The sequence below is a fragment of the Diadema antillarum genome, unplaced genomic scaffold (assembly GCF_040938485.1).
Source record: "Diadema antillarum isolate AM-2024a unplaced genomic scaffold, OU_Dant_1.0 scf00000008, whole genome shotgun sequence".
NCBI lineage: Eukaryota > Metazoa > Echinodermata > Echinoidea > Diadematoida > Diadematidae > Diadema > Diadema antillarum.
In genome coordinates this window covers 2,478,102-2,505,165 of record NW_027270897.1, presented here as the reverse complement: position 1 = coordinate 2,505,165, position 27,064 = coordinate 2,478,102, and the positions used below count along the sequence as shown (strand labels likewise).

The window sequence follows — 27,064 nt, the reverse complement described above, 5'->3', positions numbered from 1 at the left end:
ACAATTGTTCAATAATGTAATAATGTATCTATTATTGTTCTTATTTGTTTTGTACTCAAATACTGCATCTACGTGTAACATGAATGGTGGTAATGAAAAAATGAATTTAGACTGTGTATTTGCATGCACACGAACACAGCATCAACACACAAAGACACAATACATACAGACACATTATATCCATGACTTTTGTAAGACGTCTTGATTCTGTTTTTCACATCTGAAATAAAAAGTAGTGTTTAATTTACATTCAAGCAGACTAATATTATACACAGGCACACAAACAGAAACACACTTATCATAAACACTTTAAATCACTGCGTCCTAAGTCATTATGTAAGTAAAAACAAATGACAAAAACATACAGTATATTTAACATCATAAAAATATTCTTGAATTTGGACCTCCATGTTTGTTTCCATAAAAAGCAAGCCGTCATCATTGATAAAGTATTTGGCTAGGATTAATTTTACCGCTTTTGAATATTCATAAATATTTACTTCACTTAGCACACTTATTCTAAGGAAATGGGAGAGACCTATCCACCTCCTTGCTTAATTTACCATTTACGCATTAAAAACATAAGGCTTTAATTATAAACAATTAAATTTGTACATAATACGCACAGATAACTCTTCTCTGATGTAAAGATTTATTTATAACATTTATGGATGTCTCACCTGAAACAAATCACAGACATACGTCCGATTCTTTCTTCAATGACTCATATAACTGCTTGAAGTATGCACTTCAACTGATAACATTACTGAACAATCTTACACTTTCTCCATTGAAGGCCTCACCGTATCATCTCAAACATTGATTCACATTCACAAGCATTTGCTACTCAAATGTAAGCTTAAGCCACACAGATGGCTACGGAAATTCAAAAGAATTTTATGTACGTAATACCCAAGTGTGGTAGGTTTTGAAAAGCCATCATTTTTTTTAAATCTGTTGCTATCTTATTTTAGTCTTCACTAGTCTCTCGTCTCCTAACAAGCGTCAGCTTTTAAACAGGGACGTTATTTTTTTTTCATTTCATTTCATTTCATTTCATTTATTTCATTTCCAACAACATTTTCATACACAAAATAACACAACATCAATGCAATGTAGTAACAAAGAAAAATACGTGAAGTTGACAATACTACGCATCACAAAAGCAAAGTAAACAATGAAAATTGAATTGAAACTAAAGTTGCAGGAAATGGAGGAGACATGCTAAAAAGCTAAGCTTGTATATTGCAGTCTCCTCGTGGACAAAAAGACTAAATAACATCAAAAAGCAATCATCTAGACATAAATATATCGGTGTACAACACAAGCACAAACACAAAGCACAAACACATGGTGACATATTTCAATTTTGCTGTACAAAATCAAGTCGCAGCTTCCATATTAAGCGCAAATGGATACGAACGAGTCATTAATGTGGGTTGACAAGAAGAAAGTTCCTTGAAGGTTGGCTGTTATTGTTTTTGTTTTTATATTTTACGTGATGAATCTAGCTCGATACCATAGTCCGGAAATGATGATAAAAGTAGCATAAACAGTATAGCACTTTTATTCAAAACTTTATTCATTTTGCGATACTCGTCAATTGGTTAGAGTGATGATGAAATAAACAAGCAGATGTCACAGGAAATTGACATATTAATTAAATACTTTGCAGTTTCTCAACATCATTCAATGAGGCTGATTACTTTCTTACGGTTGATCATCATGTATGACTATTGTACTGCGGGCACTTAATAAACGTATTTAGTGCATAGAAATTTTCATATTAATCAAGTTCCCCGGGAATGTTTACATATTTGAGTATTTGGTGAATGAATCACATTGCAATTCCTTTTTTAATGTTATCAATAAAAAAGCGAACAGATTTCCCATCATGCCCTTCGTTTTGGTTGTCATTACAACATACACCGGTGCCCCTTTGACTCTTTATGTGCCAAGATGTAAACCCCTTGTTTGCCACATCATTCTCAGACAGCAACATATTCATGCTTTGGTTAAACATTCTGCTTTTCAAATCTATGTAAATTAGATATATATTTTTGTTACCCTGGAAATGTTATGAGCAAACTTGTAGAGAAAATGCTAAGTTTTGCTTTGATGTAAATTGTATGACAAACCATGATCCTTTTTCTTTCAAATTACCAGTAGCTACATCACTGTAAAGACATGACTTTTGCACACAAAACAGTGCAAGAAACTTATAAGTTACTCACAATTACAGTAGGGAACACCGCTTGATAGCCAATCGCCATATGAAATGAAAGCTACATGTGACAGCAATAGAATGACGATAAACTCTTTCATCGCACTGTGGCATTTGGTGATTAAACTAAATCGATCGTTTTGGGCGGCTTTTGGGGTTTGAGCAGAATATGCGAAGTCGACTTTGTCAGGCGTCATAAAGAGTTAATGAAGACGCAGGATTGATAGGAAATGTTTGTGATCATATCATAAGAGGTCAGATTTCTTCAAATACTGATATCATAAATGTATAACAGGTATAGGTCACTTGTGAAATGTACCCTGAACCAGCAAGGACTGCATGCACTGATGAGTCCTCCCGAATTTAAAAGTGATGTTTCCGTGCTGCCTCAGAAGATTATCTGGATTTAGTTTCTCAACTATTTTTCACGCATTCATTTCTGAGGTTGTAACATTCATGTAGAGTTCTTCTTCCGATTCCTGCTCAAAGTTAACAGGGTCTCCAGTTTTGTCAACCTTGCTATACAGCGCGTTACACGCTTGTAGAGCTGCCGGAGATTTTCCAATTGTTTTATTTACTGTTGCGTAGAGATCATCACAAGTTTGGGGTTTAGGTGACAGAAAATCTGGTTTCACGGTGTCCTTGTCTTTGCGGAGCCTGCCATCTTTTCTCAATCCAGGGTGTACAGCAGCAGCTGAATTCGTTTTAGGTTTAAGCGAACTGAATTCGCAGGATTCGAAACTGTTAGAGAGCTCTGCCTCCCTGCTCGTTTCGTTGTCGTACTGTTCTTCAGGATTAAGCTGATAGTACAACTCATTTTCAGAAGACACAAATGGAGGGGAACCAATAGTTGAAGGGGGCAAATTATCATTTTTGTCGGATGGTGAACCGGAAGCTAACGAAGGAGTGTAAATGTGACTCTCTACTCTATTGCTCTGTAATACACAATGGGTGTGATCGTACTCATTATCTCCACGAAAAGGCTCATTATACATGCTGGATCTGCCATGTATTCGAGTGCCAACACAATTTGACTGCTGGCCAAAGTTCAGAGAATTGTAACAGCTATCATCAAACAAGCAAACTGCCCTTGCAGTAATATCAGTAATTTCCCTTTTCTTATCGTTTTTAAAAAGATTTAAATCCTCGTATACACAGTCTTCATAGCCATCCAATGTTTGATCCACTGATATTTCTTGAAGACCATCGTATTCGCGGCAGGACGATGTGTTCATTGCAGCAGTTTTAACGTTGTTCTCTACAGGAACTGCACACAGTGAGATTTGTTCTACTCTGGTCGATTCGACTATACCCTTTCCTACCTCTGCAGCGTTTTGGTAAATGTCACACGAGTTCTCCTGAGCTGTGAGCTCACTAAAGCTATGGAGCACATGCTCATGCAAAGGACGACCCACTGTGCCGGCGTTACTACTGCCAAAAGCCAATGAATCAACATGTTCTGTTCTGCTCGCAGGTTGACTTGAAGAATTTGTAGACAGTTCCGGCAATTGCCTGCTAATTCTGGTACCATTTGACTGATTATCAGGTTGCGTTGTTCCTCTTCTAGTGAAAGTACAAGAAAATAAGGAGATAATTCACATTAAAAAACAGACAGATATCACAAACTTTTGGAAAGGCTGCTGAGTTCACAAGAATAAAATCATTAGCATTTACAGTAGTTGTAAAAATCAAAATGAATCCACTTAGTAAAATACCTAAAGTGACATCTTTGTCTTGATAGAAAGCAAAATCAAAGAGTTCATAAATAAATATTACCCTCTCATCTTGTTTTCTCTTGTGCTTATTCAGGTACTATGTTCAAGAAGATCAGTAGTCGGTGTTTCCAGAATGTTGAAACACAATAATGGAAATACAAACACACACATTTTGAAATTCATGTCTTAAATACCCTCTACTTGTCTACGCCTATACGCGTGTATTAAAGAATTAATTCTCTCTCTCTCTCTCTCTCTCTCTCTTTCTCTCTCTCTCTGTCATGTGTGTGTCTCTAAGATTATTTCCTCCATTGGCAACACTGTCATGTAGTTACGTGACAGACTGTACAAAAAACTTGCGAGGACCGTTAAAAGAAATCGGCAACACATTTGCCATGTTGACATAGAATACATATTTTACAAATGCGTGTGTGATTGCAAAGAGTCTTATGGTCAGATTACACAAAATGTTGATGTAGACATTGCAGTCAAGTATAAAGTCCCCCCCCCCCCCAAAAAAAAAAAAACAAAAACATTCTGACCATGCACAATGCACGATGGAACGTCAGCTTTTGAGAAAAGCCATAGCAAAAACAGTTCTACGCCTGCAAATACACACACACACACACACACACACACACACACACCATAATACATTTTTCATAAATCAGTTTTTGTCCCGCAAGACTTAGTTAAAGGCTCACTTTTTCTGTTGATGATTGCACCAAACCAGGACCGAAATGAGGAGCAGTATGAAAACAACACACAAGATGGTGCTCAATGTGTACGTCAATGCAATATTCGTCCCCGGATCTGTAAAAAATTAAACAAGAATTCGTTAATTTAATTTATGGTAGTTCACTCTAATTGTTAATACTTGCATTGCAACACTGGGTAGAAAGCTGAACACAATTAAACCTTTACGTAGTAGTATGCATATACAGTATATTTATGTACATAATGTATATATGATATATATATATATATATATATATATATATATATATATATATGTATGTATATATTTTTATATATATATATATATATATATATATATATATTTATATATATATGACCCTGCACCTCAAAACAAACAAAAAGTCGCCAGACATGAATTTTTCGTTAAGACCATATTCTGAAAGAGCAGACTTTAAGCTTTAAAATGATGTATAACCCAAATCAAATGGACTCTCCTAACCTATCTAAATATTGGAAAGAAACACAAACTCAGGAAAAGTGTGAACTGAGAAAGGAGGCTCTGAAGTACAGCGTGTATTTAAGCGCTTAATCTTTACCAAACCGTGCTGGCTGTGCGATGAATGGGACAAAAAACAGGAAGTTAACCACCAGAGTAACAACAATGAAGGGATTATCAAATTAAACTGAAATTAGGCGTGCCTCATTAACACATTCTGTCCATAATCTATGCCAAATTTCAAAGCAGTAGCACTATCTCTTCAAAAGTTATTAGAGTTGAAAGTGAAGAGTGTGGACAAGGTTTTTCAGAAATGAAAAAGGAATTCTAAAGACACACCTATATAGTCACACTATTCTACCAAAAATGTTCGAGATAAACTGCTAAAAAACATACTTTCCTGCCCGATTTATGATACCAAATTTTAGCATACTGTAAAAGAAGACCCGCTCTTTCAGAAAATATGAAAAAGTCAAGTTCGCCTAGGTTGACCCATTTCACTTATTTTCAGTCCTCACGCAAAATCAGTGTGTGCGACTTTATGTTCGTTTTGAGGTGCACGGTCACATATATATATATATATATATATGACCGAGCATCAAAAACGAACAAAGAGTCGCACCCCTTCATTTTACGTGAGGAAAAAAAAAAGCCGAAATGGGTCAACCTAGTCAGTCTTGAGGTTTTCATATTTTCTGAAAGAGCTATCCTTCTTCTACATTATCCTTATGTTTGGGCTCATAACATGATTGAAAGAGTGTGTTTTGAGCAGTTTTTCTTCAACCCTGTTTTAGGGAGATCAGAATGATCAGGTATGTCTTAGAGGGCTCTTCCATTTCTTGAAATCCTTTGCAAACTATTCACTTTCAAGTCTGATAGTTTTTGGAAGGATAATGCTACTGCTTTGAAAGTTGGCATAAATCATTGACAGAATGTGTTAGTAGAACATGCTCAATTTTAGCTAAATCCGATAGATTACTCTATAGTTGTTGCTCCAGTTGTTTACATCCCGTATTTTGTCCCTTTCATCACACAGGTAGGACGGATTGGTAAAGATTCAGCGCTTGAATAGACCCCGTGATCCATGTCTGAGGACTTTTGTTGGTTTTGTGATGCAGGGTCACATATGACCCTGCATCGCAAAACCAACAGAAAGTCGCCATATATAATTATATTTAACCTTCAAACAACCATTTCAAAGAGGCTATCGTCCGGATCGGTTTACACTCTATTACAACTTGGTCTACAGCCAGTTGGTCTAATAGACTGTTTAATATCAGTTGGTCTAATATATACCAGTTGGTCTTGTCATCATTTCGTCCAATTACTGTTTGGTCTAATTGCTATTTGTTGTTTGATATCAGTTGGTTAAATATGAATTCAAAACTCGTCTTTTAACCCTATAAAGCCCAAGGGGGGGGGGGGCACATTGTGCCCCCTACCAGATTTTCATTCGCCACTCCTTCACCCTTAATCCAGTTTTAACAAATTTGGTGACTTTTCCAAGAATCTTATTCCGAACATTTTGATATATAATTTAGCTATATTTGATATTGCTGGTTGCCATGGCAACAATAAAACTGACAACCATGTCAGTCAGATTTTGCATATTTTTCTGTTCCAATTCCAATTAACCATATTGTAATGTATAAAATGGGCGTTTCTTGGCTGAAATTTGCTGAAGGAGCAAAATGTGAAGTAATTATGGCCCTGAAATGTTTTTCCTATTATTTCCTTTGTTTTTCTGTGACAATGCCATAAAACAGTAGCTATAATGGAGATACTTGAAAATAACAGTATTTTCCATAGATTGCCATTTTATTTTGTGTCATTTTGATTCCTCCACCCAAGTTATACCTCTAATATCATTTGTTTATCACATTATCAATCTGCAAACGTAAAATTCCGATATTATTGGAATATGAAATATGATAACTATGCATGTACCTATCCCTAACAATACATCACAGGTCTCATAATGTATTTCTTAATTTTGTTATGAATAGCGCCGCCATGTAGTGACCTTGAGAAATTTCAACCATAAAAAATAATGAGCTTTGACTTGCTGATCATTTGTGGCAAATATGAAAAACATTGGTCTATGATAAGACATACTGGGGATAAAGAAATTATACAGAAAAATCATGTTTTTAGCATATTTCCTATTTATTTCTTTATATTTTGGTAAATAGCGCCCTCTATGTCTCACCATGAATAAAATCAAGTATGCGGTCATGTAGACTATGAGTTGCTCTACCCATGTGCCAAATGAGACGATGAAACATCAAACAATAACATCAAAATAGCTTGGGCTTTATAGGGTTACATGAGAAAAAGAGAAAAAGTACCAACGCACCCTTTCGGCCAAACCGGGGAGGGGGGGGGGGGGCTTTGGACGAAGGGTGGGGTTCCAGTCAACGCGACGCAATCCAACGCTCCCAACGCACCCTTTCGGCAAAACCGGGGGGGGGGGGGGGCTTTGGACGAAGGGTGGTGTTCCCATTAACGCGACGCGCCACCACCCAACCCACCCTTTCGGCACAAGCCCTCTGAAGTATAGGATCTATTCAAACGATTACTCCTTACCAAATCGTGCTAGCTGTGCGATGAATGGGGCAAAAAAAAAATAATAAGTTGATTTTTGAGCATACTTTATTAGCACTTTCTGTCCATCATTAATGCAAACGTTCAAAGCAGTATCATCAACCTTTCAAAAGTTATTAGAGTAGAAAGTGAATAGTGTGTAAAGAATTTTAAAGGATTGTAAAGGGGCCTCTATAGCGTACCTGATCATTCTGCCCTAGAAATAAAGTTGTAGAAATACCGCTGCAAGCACACTTTCCCATTCATTTTTTCATCCAAAACTTAGGAAAAATGTGGATAAAGAACAGTTCTTTTAGAAAAGATGAAAAAGTCGAGATTGACTTGGTTGACCAATTTCACCTTTTTTAAATCCTCACGTAAAATCAGGGGGTGCGACTTCTAGTTCGTATTGTGAGGCATGGTCACAAATGCTCTTGAGAACATACGAGATGACTTTACATGTTCTAAACTTAGAGATTTTTAATCAGAAACATTGACATCATTGCCTGCTAAATGCAATGCAAACAAATTAATGTCGGTTCTTTAAAATGGTGCGTGCTGCTTTGAAATATGGCATACCTCACCATTAAAAGGGAAAGAAAGTCAATTTCCGCAAACACTACCGATGCGAAAAAGGCCACAAAGTGAAAGATACGTGGCTCACTCTTAACTTTTCATAAACACGACAACAAGAGTGATTTGTCACTCTTTGTATCACTCTAGGACTGTTGCAACATAATTGTATTCTATGTAGAAAAGACAACCATATGCATGGTGACACCAGATTTAATCACCTGAAGGAGACACGACGGTTGTTTCTTTCATTGTAGTTGGCCATTGAGAAGCATAGCTGTCCGCAGCTTATGAAAATAAAAGAATGAAAATATGACAGTATAAGTACTAAGATCCCACCTACATCAATATTCAAGTTATCATCATTGTTTTCATTATTTTTACTGCAGATGCTTCATTATCACTTAGCATCCTATTCAGGAACACAGAGTGCAGTGTACATTTTGGCTGGTTTTAAACGTATTACTACTCACCGCTATTACTGTAGTCTATACTATTTCTAGTGCTGGTGCTGGGTGTAACATCTTGAAGTGTATTTTCTGTAAACAAACAAACAAACAAAATACGAATTATGTTTGTAAGAAAAAAAGATCTGTCAATGAATAGCATTTTGTTTGACGGAAAAGTCACATAGATGTGTTGTCTTGCGACGTTTTGTTGGTTTGTGATGCAGGGTCAAATACTTTCACCCGTCCTTCTTCATATTTTTTTCTGTATCCTCTATCTTTTTCATGGGAATTAAGAGCTTCCTTTAACCAAGGAGGTTGAAGAGATGGAGTGACAACAGAGTTATCCCCTTTGATCTATGTTCGCAGCCGCCGCTCAAAAATATTTGAAGCATGTGCCAAACAGGATCAGCCGCGCCGATACGAAGACAATTGACTCGTGTCTCCATCAGAGGCGTTTTCACATCAGCCCGATAAAAATGCAAGCTCGAGATATTTTTCGCGATCGCAAATTAGCGCGCTATTTCATTTCCTATGCACATCAGCCCGAACATTATCAAATAGCGCGCTAGTTCGCATTAATTATCCTGCTATTTCGGAAATTTCCCGAGTCGGACTCGAGAAATTTTTTCGATCAATTAGCGCGCTAATTTGTGTTCACATTATCAAATAGCGTGCTATTTCGAGATCGGGTTAATTTCCCAAGTCAGAAAATAGCGCGCTATTTCGAAACATCGGGCTGATGTGAAAACGCCTATTGCCTAATCACCAGCCACTTTCAAAGGAAGATATGTCTTTGTGATGGTAATTACTTTTCGCTAAGCCTTCTTATAAAAGCAAGGTGGTATAGACACGAGGATACGTGAACAGAAATAGAAGAAAATGCTGAAATGAAGATGAAAATTGCTCGACTGGGCATACGCGGCCACTAATCTGATATATCTATCAATAAAGAATTATACTTGAAGATTAGTACCTGTTAGTTTCATTTGGGGAAATTAAGTCAAAAAGTGATAAAACTAGTTTTCCAGGATGGTACAGTTTTAAACATGTTTACATAATACAGCTCTGATTTACACTTTTGCGCAAATTTCTGAACGGAATTGACTTTTGTTTTACATGCTTTATTATTAAGTCAAATTGTATTTCATTTAATAAATAAATAAGCAAGATAATTATGGTCGACATTATGATAACGTTCAAAATGAATCTTCATATTGCTCAGCAAGACGGCGGCTTGGAATATCGATCATCAAAAGCATAAGTGCACCTGTGGATTTCTTTTGTACATGAATAGAAATCTGACAACTGTTTGAATGATTACAGCCAGTACGAACTCCATGTATAAAACCTCCTTGCTTTAACCAATAGGATATGCAATTGTCCTGCTCGACAAAAAAAAAAAAAGCGTAGGGATTAGAATCGAGTTTCCTCTTGCTGTCGTGGTTGTATGAAGTGAAAAGTTAGCCCTTGTATTGTAACTCAAACTTGACGCAACGTTCGCGGAGATAGGGTTTTCTATCACTTTTTTCTGGTTCGAGAGGTATACCATAATTTGATACATCATGTATCATCTTCAAGATCCAACATTAATTTACTATGGCATTCGTCAGGATACGTTCAGAAAGTTTCTCTTTCAAGAATATGAAACTGATGAAAGCGACGAAATACTCTGTTTATTCAATCATTTACATTCAGATACATCCACAGAGATACGTGTGCTAAATTGCATTGAGGGAGAATGACTTTAAAAGGTGGAGTTTTATGAATATACATGTTGGTATTAAAGAAAGATATTCACGGCATGCTCTTAGGATTTTACAACCCACCGTGAATTTCGTTTTTGATTGCCCGGCAAGATGGGACTGTATCGTTCCAAACAGGAAAGTAGGTCGACTTTCCAGATAGAGATACACACTGCAATGTCTTGTTACCATTGATGACATAACCTTCGCCGCAACTAAGAGTTATTACGGAGCCAAAGTTAGTGGTGTTGGAGTTCCATTGACCATTTGACACATTGCCTGGATGGTTACAGAACCCGACTGACACTGCAGGAAGAAGAAGAAACAAAACGGCTGATCTTCACGTAAACCCCATGAATTATGTTTAAGGGAAAATACCAAGATGAGGAGTTGCAAAATAACTCACTTGTAATCTTTCACGAGTTGTCTGGTTTGCCCTGTTGGTATCGTTCAACGATATCTGAAGAGTTTGTTCGCAAAAAACGATAAGTCCATTTCTGAAGATTTTGAAGTACGGTCTATGTCATAAAGTTCAAAAATTAATAATACCTTTTAACCCTAACTAGGCCGGGGGGGGGGGGGGGGGGCGCCGCGACGTTTCATGACTTTTTTCTTTCGAGTCTCTCACATCTTTTGACACCGAATTTGCGACGCCCGGGCGCGCGGTTCCGAAGTTACGCATAAATATGTACATGCATGTCAGACCAAAAATTGCTCAAAAACGTGAATTCGTGTAAAATTTCAATGCAAACTGTGCTTACAGGCAAATTTCATAAAAGCATGATCATTTGGGGGTTTTATTGATTAAAATCAATGAATAAAATATTTTCTTGTTCGGAGCGATATCACGGACAAATTTCATCGAAAAACAGTGAAAAACATAAAGTCGAAAAAACAAAGATATACATAAGAAATTCAAAAAACAGTAAAATACTTTCTGATATCACAATCTTTTTTACTACATTTGCTAAGGACACTAGAAAGAATATCTGCACACAAAAAATTTGCCTGTTTTGAGCTTTATTTTGCGATTTATACCAAATAGTCTGATTTCATGCATCATTATGCATTAATTAGCATAGTTTAGCATAAATGATAATTTTTTGAAAAATTAACTTCAAGGCATTTTAAATTACATCATAGGCAACGTGTGTGCCAATTTTCGTCACGATCGCGCGGTCGACGGCCGAGATCTGGCGGGGGGCCTGGGAGGCCCCTCACCCCCTCCCCGGCTCCATCAACTACCGAAATAGCCCGGCCTAGTTAAGGTTAAATGATGTATTGGTCACTACATGTAAAGGTACATTTTTGAAGTTACGGTCAAAAGAAGCGAAAATGTTCTTATTATTCTCTTCATTTTTCTTGACCTTTAATCGCAAATATCTCCATTTGGCAAGTATGGACTTATCGATTTTTGCGAACAAACTCTTCACCTGCTCATCTCTGATTTCGACAATTATTTGGGTAAACGTTTTACTTCTGAGAAAAAAAACAAACAAACAAACCCGTGAATGATTATGCTAGAAGTTTCTGCAGTCACTATCAATTATGGTTACAGCTCGTTATTCCGAAGGTTCGTTATTTCGAAGGCTCTTTATTCCTAAGATTCGTTATTCCGAAGGTTCATTGTTCCGAATTTCATTTTCGGATTAACCAATCTTCGGAATAACGAACCTTCGGAATAACGCCACAAATTTTCGGATCAACGAACCCTTTTTCATTTTCGGATTAACGAACCTGTAAGTATAGGGAATTTGCGTGTTTCGGATTAACGACCCTTCGGAATAACGAACCTTCAAAATAGCGAACCTTCGGAATAACCAACAACACCCTCAATTATTCGTGCCTATTATTGATTATTGATTTTATTCATATTGATTGTTATTGACGTGTTATAAGAGTATTTGCCGCGTTGTTAGTGAGAAGATGTGATTGCTTCATTGGTATTTATAAAGTCACAAATGTGTCCCTTGTATAGCATTTCTTATCTATAGCATTCACGGCAATTGCGAATAATAGCTCTGAAAGTCATAGAACCGATACCAGAGTTATCATTTTGATCCTTCTGTCCACTCATCTTTGCCTTTTAAAACAGTCATGGAATTTGTTCTGAGAACAGTCATGCCGGGATTTTCTTGCTAAGTCACAGTTTTTAACTCACGATTAAATGCTGTAAAGAACACTTGGTCGGAATCAAGTTGTGTCTGGCTGAGACAGGTCCAGTGGTGGGAATATCTTCCGCCAGTAATAAAGTTTTCAAATTCCTCTAATTGCAAACAAACACACGACCTTCGATGTACGACAGCAACGTCTTGGCCTCCGGACACTCGTTGACAGGTAGACATGCATTCGTCTTCAGAATGAACGTGAACTTCATCATTGAGTGAAAAGAGAGACTGGAGTGTTTGTCCGGCACCTTTGTAGCAACCAATAAACGCAGGTTCTACATGGACATGATACAACATACAAGCGAGATGATACAACATACAAGCGAGATGATACACTACCAGGAATGAACTATTATGACTATGAATGTTTTCAAACATTACAAGGAGTAGTTATGTAGGGAAACACCAAATTTGCCAAGTCACGTAAACGGACGGAATGTATATTCCAGGGCTTACCGGAAACCGATCAGTTGTACCTCTGAGTATTATGTGGGTCTGAGTCACAGGAAAAGCATGTGTATGATATAAAGGCAGGAAGCAAATCAAGCTAAGCTTTTCTTTTTATTGATAATATCGCTCATACACGTTCATTACGCATTGTGAATGAAGACTATGACCCCGTTTACAGTGCGAGGGTCGGCCGCGGCTCGGCCGCGGCCGAGCCCACCTTCATTTCAGTGTAAACGCGCAAAAGGCCAAATGCGAGGCCAAAATTGGCCGCGCATTTGGCCACGCTCTGGAAGTGGTGGAGCCCGGCCTTTTCTCAGACCCCGTTGACAGTGCGGGGCTGGGCCGAGCCGCGGCCGAGCCCAGCCTCAATTGCGGGGCCGAGCCCCGCAATTTTGTCCGTTTACACTGCCGGGCTCGGCCACGCTTTTAATTCAAACCTTTCATTATTTTGTCGTAGTGGCGCTCTGCTTGTAAACAAACGCAATTTCGTAAAGTCTGGTTTTCAGACCCTTTGCCAACTGGATTCCGTGACGAAGAAGTCGCCGTTCAGGCAAAGGCCTTTGCCGAGGGAAAAATCCTTTGCAGGACAATGCCACCTTAAACTTTACTAGTTTTCGACGTTGATGGGGTTAATATCCTCAATAACGAAATAGTACGGGCAGAGGGTTTGGAAGCCAGACTAAGATTGGTCGCGCATTTGGACCAGTTTGCGTTTACACTGGGAAAAGGCCGGGCTCTGGAGGTGGACGCTGGACGCTGGACGCTGGACGCTCTGGAGGTGGTCTCGGCCGCGGCTCGGCCGCGGCCGAGACCACCTCCAGAGCGTGAGCCGCGGCCGAGCCTCGCACTGTAAACGGGGTCCCAGTGTAAACGCAAACTGGGCCAAATGCGCGGCAATTTTCGTCTGGCTTCCAAACCCTCTGCCTTTACTAAATTTCGGTATTCAGGATATTGACCCCCTCACACACTTTACTGAGCGGAGCAAAAGGGGATCCACTACATCATGTTAATGGCTTGAAAGCTACATTTAAATTGTGCCCAAAATTACAGCTAGAGTCATACTGTAATGCAAACAATATTCATTCTTCATGATAATTCTAAAGTATCAAATTTATCTTTGACTGTATGTAATTCGTAAGGTTTCAATAAACACTTCCAAATACCTCTTTTCTGAGAACCAAAGAATCCGAACTTGAGAATGGAAATATCTATTTAACCCGAAAGAGGCATTATAATATGCTAATAATAATTGTGCTTCCAGACATTGATCTAGACACGTCGCTAGATAAGCCGTGTCATAAAACTCCAAACTCTCCCGATATAAACCATAGTGTTCATGCAAATTCTCACCTCGGCATTTCAGTCTAACAACTTGGTTCGAGGGACATCCGATGGTTGTCAATGAGCACTCCTCGAGGAACTTGTTAGCTATCAATTGATATCGAATAGTAATACAAAATTATGTTTCATTCAGGGAGCAAAAAACCCAAAGAGAAATGTGGATTGAGTGAACACAGCAAAATTAGTCATGTTAGTAGAACACATCGGTAAAAGTTTGAGGAAAATCGGACAACTGATGCAGAAGTTATGAATTTGTAAAGCTTTGGTGTTGGTACCACTGGATGAGGAGACCAGCATAATGAAAGAGTACCGTTATATACGAAAGTAGGAGGAATAATTTCCATTATAGCCTTAACATATTATGTCAATATCACTTTGATGAAAAGTGTAATTTTCATGAAAGATTAATTTTTGTGGAATTCCATTTATATTTTCTTTGAATTGTTGTCCACATGACGTCATGACCTCTAGTAGTCTCCTCATCCAGCGGTTTCAACACCAAAACCACCAACACCAAAAAAATTCGTAACTTTTGCAACGATTTTACGATTTTCCTCAAACTTTCGCTGATGTGTTCTACTAGTGTTGCTGCTTTTACTCAATCCATATTTCTCTTTGGGTTTTGGTTTCCTTTAAGCCCTTCGATTTAGCTACAACAAGAACATTGAAGATTAATCAACATACTTTACGGAGACTTATTTCATTACCGAAGTGAGAGAGAGAGAGAGAGAGAGAGATTGTGTCTATGGACATTTAGGACAGTTTTTATATACTTGGGAGAGGATATATTGTGCAGCTCTCGATAATGTCCGATTTCAATGAAATACACTGTAATTATGTCAACATTTGCTTGTGAATTCACTGCGTCATATCCTCGCTCAAGCTGTGAGACGAATATGGACAAGAAATATGGACAATTTCACACTTTTCATGTAAGAATTAAATCTTTGTTTGTTTACATTTGTTTTGCTTTTCGTACAACCTGCAAATGAATGTACGCTGTTGTGAAGACTAAACAGAACATAACAAAACTACAAAAAAGAAAGAAAACAAAAATACAAGTTCAAGTGATACTACAGCATAATAATCATCCATCTCCCAGGATTGTGCTTTCAAAATGTAGATTTTGCAATACTGGATAAAATGCAGTGGGAAAAAGATGTATGATAGAGCTGACACGCGCAGTTGTATTTCTTATATAAGTATTGCAAAATTTGAAATTAGTCCTACGAAATTTGGTTGACATTGGTGCAATTACCGACATGCCATGTACACGAATGTTCTGTTCATCACAATAAGAATATGAAGAACTGAACTGCATGTAACTAGTTCTCGAAATATCAAATGTTTATTTTCTACACTTCAGTTCTTTATTGCTTTTGAATAGTTCAGAATTTGATGTATTCGTATAGGAATATCCGAATTTCTCTGAAAAGAAAAAATAGGATATTTGCATCAATCCCGAAAGGTACGAAATGTTATTATGGGGCCAAACTAACCATATTATTTACATAAGCAAAGATGAATGAACACCTTACCAAGATGGAGCATTGATGGAGACAGATCATTTTCAGTCGTTGTGACTACAGTTTTAATTAAATATAGTTAGAGTAGTTTATCTTAAAGCGGGGTTCCCACTATCGTACGATCTATTGCGAACGCCACGATTGGACATTCGTAACTGATCGTAGAAGTTTCGTTGAACTCGTCTGAAATTTCACGTTTGGATACAAGGTTATGCGAGCCAATACGTGTTGCTTCGCTTGGATGCGATATGGTCACGATTGGTCTACTTCAAGCAATACGATCTGTCACAATCTGGTCTTCAGTTCAAATACGATCCGATAGGATTGTCCCGATTGAGTCCATGATTTGTTCCAATCTACCACTATCATTACGATCGGGATCCCCGATTTGGTGCGTGCAGCTACGTTCTGATACATTCCAATACGAATACCGCGAACCAATGCGGGCTGTTGAGATAAGATACGATATTTTTCACGATCGGGATCAAAAGTGACCCCCATTTAAGGTGCGATTGGACCCGAATGGGAATATTATAGTCCGGCTGACGATGGATTTCATTGTTTCCTCTACTTCTGCAGAGTGATTAAGTTTACTATCCACAACCATTGCTGATGGCAAGGGTTGACAGGTTGAGAATGATGAGAACGTGACCTTTGCAGTACTGCGAATGACGATTACATTATCATCAGATAGAAAGCATCACCTAGGCCAGCCACAACCCCTCCTCTAATTTAACCTAAAGAAATTATTAGAATATTGAATTAACGTGCTCATCCCCCCCCAAAAAAAAGCAAACACACGAACAAACAAACGAATACACAAGATCAGATCATTGCCCCATCTTCTAAGGAAAAGAGGATCAAGACAAATGTTTTCACCTTTCTTTGAAATACATGAAGAAAATATGATGAAATTGATGCTAAAAAAAGAGGATAGGCTCTTTTTGAATGCTAGCATTTTATGTGTTATACGCTCAATATAAGAAAGTTGGCCGAACTGATTGCAATTGCTTGTGTGTTTGATTTCATATTCGCATAGTATGTATCATAGGCATTTTTATTTCAAAATGTCGTTATCTCATGTGGTATTGAAAGTTTGGTTTGTTTGGCTTGATTTATTGTTTTATTCAACAATGTATAAGAAAACCGACATACACACACAACAGAAATGAAACTCCCCTAAAATAATGTCACTTTTTAAAAAAAAAAAAGTCTTCAGCAAAATTATTCGCAGGGGTATTGCTACATTTATTGACTAACTTCTATATGAAAAATAATGACAGTGGTCTTTACACAAGTGACCTTACATCCACGATAATGGTCACTTTTCAAAAGTCACAAAAGTTACTTTGTGGGGTATTTGGAACATTATGCTTCTGGTGGATGTTTCAGTGGTGTTGCTTTTTTTACATTTAATTGTGCCACCCCTCCCTTATTCAACCTCGCGGAATACAAAATATGTGACCGTGCACCTCAAAACGAACATAAAGTCGCACACACTGATTTTGCGTGAGGACTGAAAACAAGTGAAATGGGTCAACCTAGCCGAACTTGACTTTTTCATATTTTCTGAAAGAGCAGGTCGTCTTTTACATTATGCTAAAATTTGGTGTCATAAAACGGGCAGGAAGTGTGTTTTTTAGCAGTTTATCTCGAACATTTTTGATAGAATAGTGTCATTAGGTGTGTCTTCAGAATCCCTTTTTCATTTCTGAAAAACCTTGTCCACACTCTTCACTTTCAACTCTAATGACTTTTGAAAGGATAGTGCTACTGCTTTGAAAGTTGGCATTAATTATGGACAGAATGTGTTAATGAGGCATGCTTAATTTCAGTTTAATCTGATAATCCCTTCATTGTTGTTACTCCAGTGGTTTACTTCATGTTTTTTTGTCCCATTCATCGCACAGCCAGCACGGTTTGGTAAAGATTAAGCGCTTGAATAGACACTGTACTTGAGAGCCTCTTTTCTCAGTTCACACTTTTTCTGAGGTTGTGCTTTCTCTCCAATGTTTAGATAGGTTAGGAGAGTCCATTTGATTTGAGTTATACATCATTTTAAAGCTTAAAGTCTGTTCTTTTAGAATATGGTCTTAACTAAAAATTCATGTCTGGCGACTTTTTGTTTGTTTTGAGGTGCACTGTCACATATATACGATTTGCGAGTAAAAGAGTAAAAAGTCGATCCCGATCAACACGATTAAGAAGCACGATTAGATAAGACTTGCTGCGTTTTGATACGATCCAAGACAATCTGATGCGATGATCACGATCAAAAATCAATTGTGTTAATCGTAGAAAAATGTTGGACGGTTCAAAAATTGTCTACGATTAACGCAGTGGCCATGATTGACCTCAAGATATGATACAATCTAATACGATCTGATAAGATCACCACGATCACTTCACGATTAAGACCACGATATCAATCGTGGCGCTAATCGTGACAGTGGGAACCCCACTTTAAATAATGAACAAAAATCGTAAAGAAAGAATCCATTGAGTTAAGGATTCAAATTGTGATATTTGTTTTTCATTTGTAAAAACGTCAGTGTTTTAACGGTATTACAGTTTGATAATATGAGGAATCACATGTATTACTAGCAATATTCGACGGATATTTCTTACGAGAGTGGGATACATCAAATTTGAATCGACGCAAGTTAGCTGAAGTGAATTCGGGGCGTCACAGAAATACATGAAATACAACGGAATTCTTTAATTGCACGATAATGCTTCAAACATCGATGTCCATTATATATTACGCAACTTGGGGATTTGGACTTTTTACCCACGCCGATGAAAATCGGCAGGGGGTTATGTAAAGGGTTCCGTATGTTTGTTTGTTTGTTTGTTTGTTTGTTTGTTTGTTTTGTTTGTTTGTTTTTTGTTTGTTTGTTTGTTTGTTTGTTTGTATGTTTGTTTGTTTGTTTGTTTGTTTGTTTGTTTGTGTACAAGATAACAAGAGAACGGGTAAACGGATTTGCACGAAATGTTCAGGGAATGTTTGGATAATGACAGGAAAGAATCGATTAGATTTTGGTGATAATCGGTTGACCCTTGCAAATTCTGTGTGACCTTGAAGTTTTGACCCCATGGTATAGTGACCATTCCGAAAATTTCCCGTTTCTCACTTTGCGATTTTCCGCTACCATACGAAAACATAAACTCCCCAACGATCCGACTTCGCTGCTCAAATGTTCGTAAGAATTCCGAAATTTACGTTTAGGCCTATTTGAGGGACTATGTCCTTCTAGATTTATGAAAGTTCGTTCTCCGTCATCACAAACTGGCCCGTATTTTGATGATTTTTCAAATTAACATTGATTGTTTTTTTCGTTGGAGGAGCATTTTGCTCGGTCGCAGTCACAATGCACGATATGCGTGCTCAATGTCAATGCGTGTGCAAGGCCGCTGAAAATGCATCGCGCTCTACACTGTTGGTGCAAAATTGCACCGGGGACGTTGCGGCGCTCGTTGGTGGCCGAATACTGGTGCAGTAGACATTTGCATTCAACCCTTGCATTGAATAATTCCCGTAGACACTAATCATAGGGGTAATTGCCTAGGGGGTACGTAAATTTTGTTTTTCTTTTTTGCTTTTGTGGATACCATCAAAGATCGTACACTCATACGACCTTTGATATTTGATGATTTTTCAAATTAACATTGATTGTTTTTTTCGTTGGAGGAGCATTTTGCTCGGTCGCAGTCACACTGCACGATATGCGTGCTCAATGTCAATGCGTGTGCAAGGCCGCTGAAAATGCATCGCGCTCTACACTGTTGGTGCAAAATTGCACCGGGGACGTTGCGGCGCTCGTTGGTGGCCGAATACTGGTGCAGTAGACATTTGCATTCAACCCTTGCATTGAATAATTCCCGTAGACACTAATCATAGGGGTAATTGCCTAGGGGGTACGTAAATTTTGTTTTTCTTTTTTGCTTTTGTTGATACCATCAAAGATTGTACACTCATACGACCTTTGATATTTGATGATTTTTCAAATTAACATTGATTGTTTTTTTCGTTGGAGGAGCATTTTGCTCGGTCGCAGTCACACTGCACGATATGCGTGCTCAATGTCAATGCGTGTGCAAGGCCGCTGAAAATGCATCGCGCTCTACACTGTTGGTGCAAAATTGCACCGGGGACGTTGCGGCGCTCGTTGGTGGCCGAATACTGGTGCAGTAGACATTTGCATTCAACCCTTGCATTGAATAATTCCCGTAGACACTAATCATAGGGGTAATTGCCTAGGGGGTACGTAAATTTTGTTTTTCTTTTTTGCTTTTGTGGATACCATCAAAGATCGTACACTCATACGACCTTTGATATCATCACACTCTCGGCTTGCTATAATCAAAATATCCCGCAAGAAAACGGCGTATTTCTCGATTTTTAGCGCTTTTTCCGCGACCCGTCGCGTAGACAATACTCTTAAAACTGGACTTAATTCGCGCGCGCTTGGAAAAGTTCCGATTCTGCACTTTTGACGGTGGAATTTGGGATTTTCGATGGATTTTTGGAGGAGACTTAAGGACTTTCCTGTACGTGAATGAGTGTTAATACCGTATGTGTAATGATGTGATTTGCGTGTGATGTGACTGTAGAACCAAAGATCGTACACTTCAGTGTACGATCTTTGGTAGAACTCACTGGCTGGTGATAAAGCACACTGGCAATTAAGTGGCCGAATTCTGGTAGATGACCGAATGCACATTATGTTTACCCCGACTTTGTACTTAGGCGTGGGTCTGCCGCCTTTGACGGCCCCTCTCTAGTTGGGAATGGATTGCTTTGTTTGGACAAAAGCAAAATGCAAGAATGATAAAGAACTGCAGTATCTGCTTCAATTTATAGTGTCCTGGCACAAACACGCCAACACTCTGCAAAGATCATAATAGAAATGAAGGTGTTTCTTCTTGTCTGTTTAATTGTACTCGTGAACTGCTTGGAAAATGGTTAGTTTAAAAAAAAAATCTTTAATTCCATAAATCTGCATTCTAGAGCTAGCTAGCTCTGAGGACCGATCCGAAGGAGGGCTGCCATTTTTTTTTCACTGCAAACTAATGACAAAAAAAAACTTTAATGAAACAAAACAAATAAAGCACAACATGTCGGTCGTAGCAAAGTCTGGGTCATACATGTAAGTCAATAATGTTTATGATTATGTACTCACCTTCACCACATCGTAACTGAATAAACCCGTTTATTGTCACAGTGCCGGGCAATGTCTGATTCAAGTATTCCTCCACGGTTGGAAAGCCGAGACTTCCGCAAACCGAATCAGCAGCTCTATCATCAAATCCCTCAGGGCACACATATAATGTGTTTGTTTCAAAGACCACAAACCCGTCATGCGGCGAACGTCCATTAACCAGTTTCACTGATGAATTTTCTTGATGAGGAAGAAACCAATTAGCTATTATGGCAAATAATATAGTTTTACATATATGTGATTTATGTATTATTTCCCTATGTTCATGTGTGATTTGACGAATAAGCTTTTTAATAGTCAAAACAATTTTCCACCTCAATCCCGTCACCCTTTAACAGGTTTTTAACTGCCACATTAGCTTTAGACTTGACACACTTAGTTACAACACTCTACAATGCATTTATAAAGGCGTCAAACCACTGATTGATTTGTAGTTTTATACACAGTTCACTTTATAAATCAAGAGAAGGAAAGTGAATAAAAGCCGGCTTCTTTGGAATAAGCATGGGTGACATTTAGAGTGTTTTAAGGGCTCTTCATACTTTAATACCTCAAGCTTATGCTCTGTTCTCAAAGGCACGTTATTGGAATAACTCCAACATCAGGCCGCGGGACTTTTATTTTATTTTTTGTTTATTTTTTTTTTAGGTTTGTGCATTGTATTGCATTAGAGAATCAATTGCAAACCAAATTGCCACTGATTGACAAGTTGCCCTACATCGACGTAAATAAGCACTGCATTGATCAGTGTTTAAGAAATAGCCATGATAAGAAGGATTAGAACCAACACTCGGGGGTCTAGGTGGTCTAGTGGAGATGACACCTCTCCGGAGATCAGGAGGTCATAGGTTCGAATCCTGCTCGAGTTTATACGCCAATTTTTTTTTCTTTAATCACGGCTACACTAAAACACTGATCAATTCAGTGCTTATTTACGTCGTTGTAGGGCAATTTTCAATCAGTTGCAATGAAAACATTTCGAGGAAAAGAATTTGATTCGATTTATTCATTTATTGGTTTCTGTATTAACATTGTACATGAGCATACATGTACATGTATATTAATATACATACGTTGATGAAGCCATACATATACATAAATATCAGTTCTTAACAAAATATTTTTTTCTTCATTGCCTTTACGTGAATTTCATGAATTTGACTGGAAACCAAATGTTTCTGACAGCATGACAGATTTTCTGCCTGGGGGTTACCAAAAAAAAGCCGGCAGAATGATATTGTGTGTGCATGTGTGTGTTTGTGTGTGTGTGTGTGTGTGTGTGTGTGTGTGTGTGCATTTGTGACCGTGCATCATAAAACCAACAAAATGTTGCAAGCACTGATTTTGTGTGAGGACTGAATGGGTCAACCCAGCTTATTTTGACATGCTTGAGTTTTTCATATTTTCTGAAAGAGCAAAACTTCTTCTTCAGTATGCTAAAGCTTAATATATAAAAAAGAACGACTAGGAAATTATGTTTTGACCAGTTTTTCTCGAACATTTTTTTTGTTGTTGGTAGAATAGTGTAATTAGGTGTCTCTTAATAGAGTCCTTTTTTTTTTCTTTTTTTAAAAACCCTATAAATGCTCTTCGCTTTCAACTGTAAAAACCTGAAAAAAAGATTATACTGCTGCATTAAAGTTGGCATTAATCCTAGACAGAATGTGTTAATAAATCATGCTTAATTTCAGCTTAATCTGATAATCACTTCATTGCTGTCGTTCCGGAGGTTTATATCCTAGTTTTTTTTTTTTCTCGATTTCATCACACAGCTAGCACGGCTTGGTAGAGATTAAGCGCTTGAATAGACCCTGTACTTCAGAGCCTCTTTTCTCAGTTAACACTTTTCCCAAGTGTGTGTTTTCTTTCCAATATTTAGATAAGTTAGGAGAGTCTATTTGAGTTGAGTTTTACATCACTTCAAAGATTAGAGTCTGTTCTTTCAGGATCTGCTCTAAACTAAAAAAAAAAAAAAAACATATCTTGCAACTTTTTGCTAGTTTTGAGATACATGGTCACGTTTTGCATGAACAGGTGAACTTAATTTTCGCTTAACTTTCACTTTCACTTCAATATGGAAAAAAAACTGTCCATATATGTTTTTTCTCAGCATTCAAATGGTAAGACTTGTCAACGGTTAGCAGTTTAGTGAATCTTGCAAAATATTATATTCAAAGGCTGTTGATCGCTTTTCTACTTTTAGTGCAAATTTTGAATATTACTTTTTCTTTGTGTTAATACATTTATACAAAAAATCGACCTGGAATGTAATGACAATTTAGGAGACTGTGAGAAATAGAAATAACATAAGTCTATATTAATGTGACCATTAATTTTTGTAATGTCGCTATGAAGAATAATGAAACCTTCTGACTGTTCCACGAACTTTTAACGAAGATGAAAGCCCACCTGTTAATACACTTACCTTCCAAATTTCTCCTTTGTTTTTAAAAACAGCAATTCTACAGGCTAGATTTTCCGCCGAAATTCGATGACAATGTTGGTCAAAAATCACAAACGTAAAGATGACATTGATGCAGTACTCTTAATTCAAGACAACGTAACTGTGTATCGGGTAAGTCTATAATGATATAACGTTATGGACTTTACCTTTATTTTTATCTTTTTTTTAACTATATCTATTTGGGTCTTTTTCAAGTCTTTATCTAAAAAAGCAAGGCATACTTTAAGAATCTCTAATCTTCATAAGGTAAAATAAAAAATTGGATCTTACGATTTCATTATCTAAATTGTCCTTTGAAAATTTTGTTGTCAAATCTTCATGCATACTGTCACGAAAGAAAGAAAGTTGGTACGGCTTATCCATGGTAATACTGAAGGCATAACCACTTACCCTCGTAACATTTCACGCTCATTTTGAACTTCACTGGGTCGACATATATATGTTATCCGTAGCTCTACTTGATGGGTCAGGGATAATGTGAGGGATTTGCCATGGATGGATTTGGATTTTATGATCACACTCAGAAACGATTTGTTCGCTACTTCGTCCAGAACTTCAAATCCAATCACTGTGTGGTTGACAAACATAATTTCAGACCGTATTCGATGTCCACGAGGTGCCTGGAAAACCCAGCTATCGTCGTTGGTGAGGCAATCTACATCACACAGTATCTCTGGCTGTAGTGGCGTCCCCGAACAGTTAAGAAAGAAGTCTGGAAGGAATTTGAGACACGAAGAAGTGTATTTATAACTATTATTATTATTATTATTATTATTATTATTATTATCATTATCATTATTATTATCATTAAGCGAGTTATGTTTGAATGAATAAAAAACAGCAAGGGACATTAAATGATATTCGATCCTTGGAAATGTCGCTACCCTGTCAACATGACAGAAATAAAAATCACAATTTTCTCACACTAGTTTCTTTCTAAATACTTTGCAGTAAAGCCATTGTCTAATAATGGAGCATAAGGACTCTTAATATCTCAGTAGCACGTTATCTAAATGGATTAATTCTTCTACGTCCAGGTAACATGCAGACGACCAACATATCAGTCAACTCTAATGTCTTATGTTATACGAAAACGTGCGGAAAAGAAACGTTGGGAACAAAGAGGATAATAGACATAAAAAAATGCTCAATTTTTTTGATAAGTAGTTTTTCCTCAGCTTCCTATCCCTACTGTATTACAAAAAAGTGTTTTAAAATACCGTAAGGAGACTTACAAAGTAGACGTAGCTTTGATATTTGACACGTTTGACATCTTTATAAATGAAATGATCCTACCGAGTTTGGGCTTATTGCAACTGAATTTAACCCCATAGGGTTGCTGACATAACGCTTAAGGGACTTTTGTCTAACGCGCAAATGAATCAGAGCACGCCTGTCTGCAAGACCCATAACATCAAAAGTGTAGGGTTCTTTTTTTTTCTAAGTTGAATTGCTGTAGGGCGGAAGTGGCCTGGGAATATCAAATTTGAAATTCGTAATTGTTTGTTTCTTTGTTTCTTTCTTTGCTTTTACAATGACGGTCTAAATTTTTGTAAATAAAATCAAATGATATTATCTTTGAATTCTGCTCACTCCTTTACAAAAGAAAAAGTACCTGACAATATAATGGAGTAGTAGACAAAAGAAAAAAGAAAAAAAAAGTACTTACAAGTCTTGTGAGCTTCCTTGGTAGAAAGTGTGGGGAGTGAATTGGGAAGAACGACACCAACACACAACCAGGCTAAAAAAGTTATCCGTTTCTCCATCGTGAAAACCCAAATGTTAGTCAGAAATTGGTCGAACACTGACTTATAATTGGCAAAGCCACGACACAAAATTCTATTCAAGCTAGGGCTTCTACAGGAAAAAAAAATAGCTACTTGGTAAGCTGTACAGAAATGAGCAAGCTCACTATTGCTGACTATGCCCATGTTAAATAGGTTTACGAGAGAGTATACTTGCGCGCATTGAAAGTGCGCACCATATTATGTTCTGGTCACTCCCAGCTGGGACCAATGAGTCAATCCGTCAAGTCAATCTGAACGTGTGTCCTAGTAGAATTGCATTGTAATATCTCGCTGCATTGTCAAGGGTTTCAAGAAAGCTTTGTCATAGGACCATTAATAACCACTTGAGAATGACAACTTTCTCCGATCCGTGGGTACAGATTACCCGTGGATATGATAAATCGCTGTGTTGGTTTTGTTTGTTTTCATAACATCCATTCGCATGGCCGTTAAAGGAAGCTGAAAGCTGATGCATGTCCTGAAGTGACGGGGAAGTATTTCACCACATCATCATTTGAGACAGCAGACTTCTTGCCTTGATGCTGTTTTGTGTAGACTTTCTGTTAATCAGATACAAATCAATACAAAGGATAAGAAATGCTTCCGCAAGGTTTTGTAATAAGAGCAAAGAAGGGCAACCATGTACATCCCATTGTACGATTAGATTTCAGATAAGATACCGGCTCCGGTTTAAGATTTTATCAATCGTGTTCCCTTGTGAAATGAATCCTGGCCCTTCCTTTTATGTACAGAAGTTGTTTTCCCAATATCATTTCAGTATTCCAGACATCTTAAATCTCAATCCAACCTAAACCAATAAACTGTAGATTGATTAGTTTAAAGCAGCATTTAAAGAGATGTATAGTATTGGTGGAGATGAGGATTGGGCTTTTCACTTTTTTGTGAGATAACAAGAAACTACCTACACCATTCTAAGAGGACTTCAAAGTTTATTTAATAGAAGTCGGTTTTGGAATGGCTGAAATATTCCAAAACAAGGTAAAACAAAGCTCTTGTATCAAAAAGTGGGTTCCACCTTTTATTAGGATTGCTCTTTTGGGGTATTTCAGCCATTTCATAACGAATTTTCATGAAATAAACGTTAGCATCCACTTGAAATTGCATGCTCTTTCATATCTTTCCAATCATTTCGGGCAAAAAATGAGAAAAACCTGAAGTTATGTCTCAACAAAAAATACACGACCCCTGAAAACACTTTTTCATTGTGACTAATTGAATCGTAAAGTTTCTTCTGCCCTTTTCCCTCTCACCGCGCCTGTAAAATGGATTGTAGGCATGCGCTTTAAAAAAAAAAGTGGTTCATTGTATCATTACTCCTGAGAACAGCACGACACTTTTGATGAATTATATCACCATTTTTTATCGAAAGTATAGACTCTTGATTGTGTAATTTTGTGTGTGGCAATGTGTCAAAAATTTTGACAGACCTTTGGATGTCCGAGATATCTTGATATCTAGAGTAATGCACAGAATTTGCAATCTATACCTTTCCTGTGGAATCTACGTTCCACAGACAGTTAGAAACTATCTTCAGCTGCTTACTTGTTCATTTATGGAAATATAACAATGAAGTTACTATGCCTGCAATTTGTGTGACTTTACTT

The 27,064-nt window shown here is 37.6% G+C and overlaps 1 protein-coding gene across 4 annotated transcripts; it reads right to left on the bottom strand.

The window, feature by feature from the left end:
• Positions 1-278: 278 nt before the first annotated feature.
• On the bottom strand, positions 279-25,541 carry LOC139718835 (uncharacterized). Of its 4 annotated transcripts, none has more exons than XM_071630302.1 (10): positions 25,322-25,541; positions 24,043-24,364; positions 21,150-21,368; positions 14,450-14,527; positions 12,643-12,924; positions 10,566-10,787; positions 8,764-8,829; positions 8,512-8,577; positions 4,644-4,752; positions 279-3,787 (listed from the first exon to the last, which is right to left on the bottom strand). In XM_071630302.1, the coding sequence occupies exons 2-10, from the start codon at positions 24,062-24,064 to the stop codon at positions 2,650-2,652; spliced, it is 2,202 nt and encodes a 733-aa protein (XP_071486403.1). In that variant the 5' UTR covers positions 24,065-24,364; positions 25,322-25,541; the 3' UTR covers positions 279-2,649. The 4 variants fall into 4 exon arrangements, with proteins under 4 accessions (XP_071486403.1, XP_071486411.1, XP_071486416.1 ...); XM_071630310.1 differs by having other exon boundaries at positions 279-3,784; XM_071630315.1 differs by lacking the exon at positions 8,512-8,577.
• Between the last annotated feature and the right edge of the window lie 1,523 nt (positions 25,542-27,064).

Excerpts from the sequence above, each read along its gene's own strand:
- LOC139718835 (XM_071630302.1), bottom strand. The coding sequence starts at position 24,064 with ATGAGCGTGAAATGTTACGAGG. Across the intron at positions 8,578-8,763 it reads TATAGACTACAGTAATAGCG|CTGCGGACAGCTATGCTTCT; the intron begins GTGAGTAGTAAT and ends TATTTTCATAAG. Across the intron at positions 4,753-8,511 it reads AACCGTCGTGTCTCCTTCAG|ATCCGGGGACGAATATTGCA; the intron begins GTGATTAAATCT and ends AATTTTTTACAG.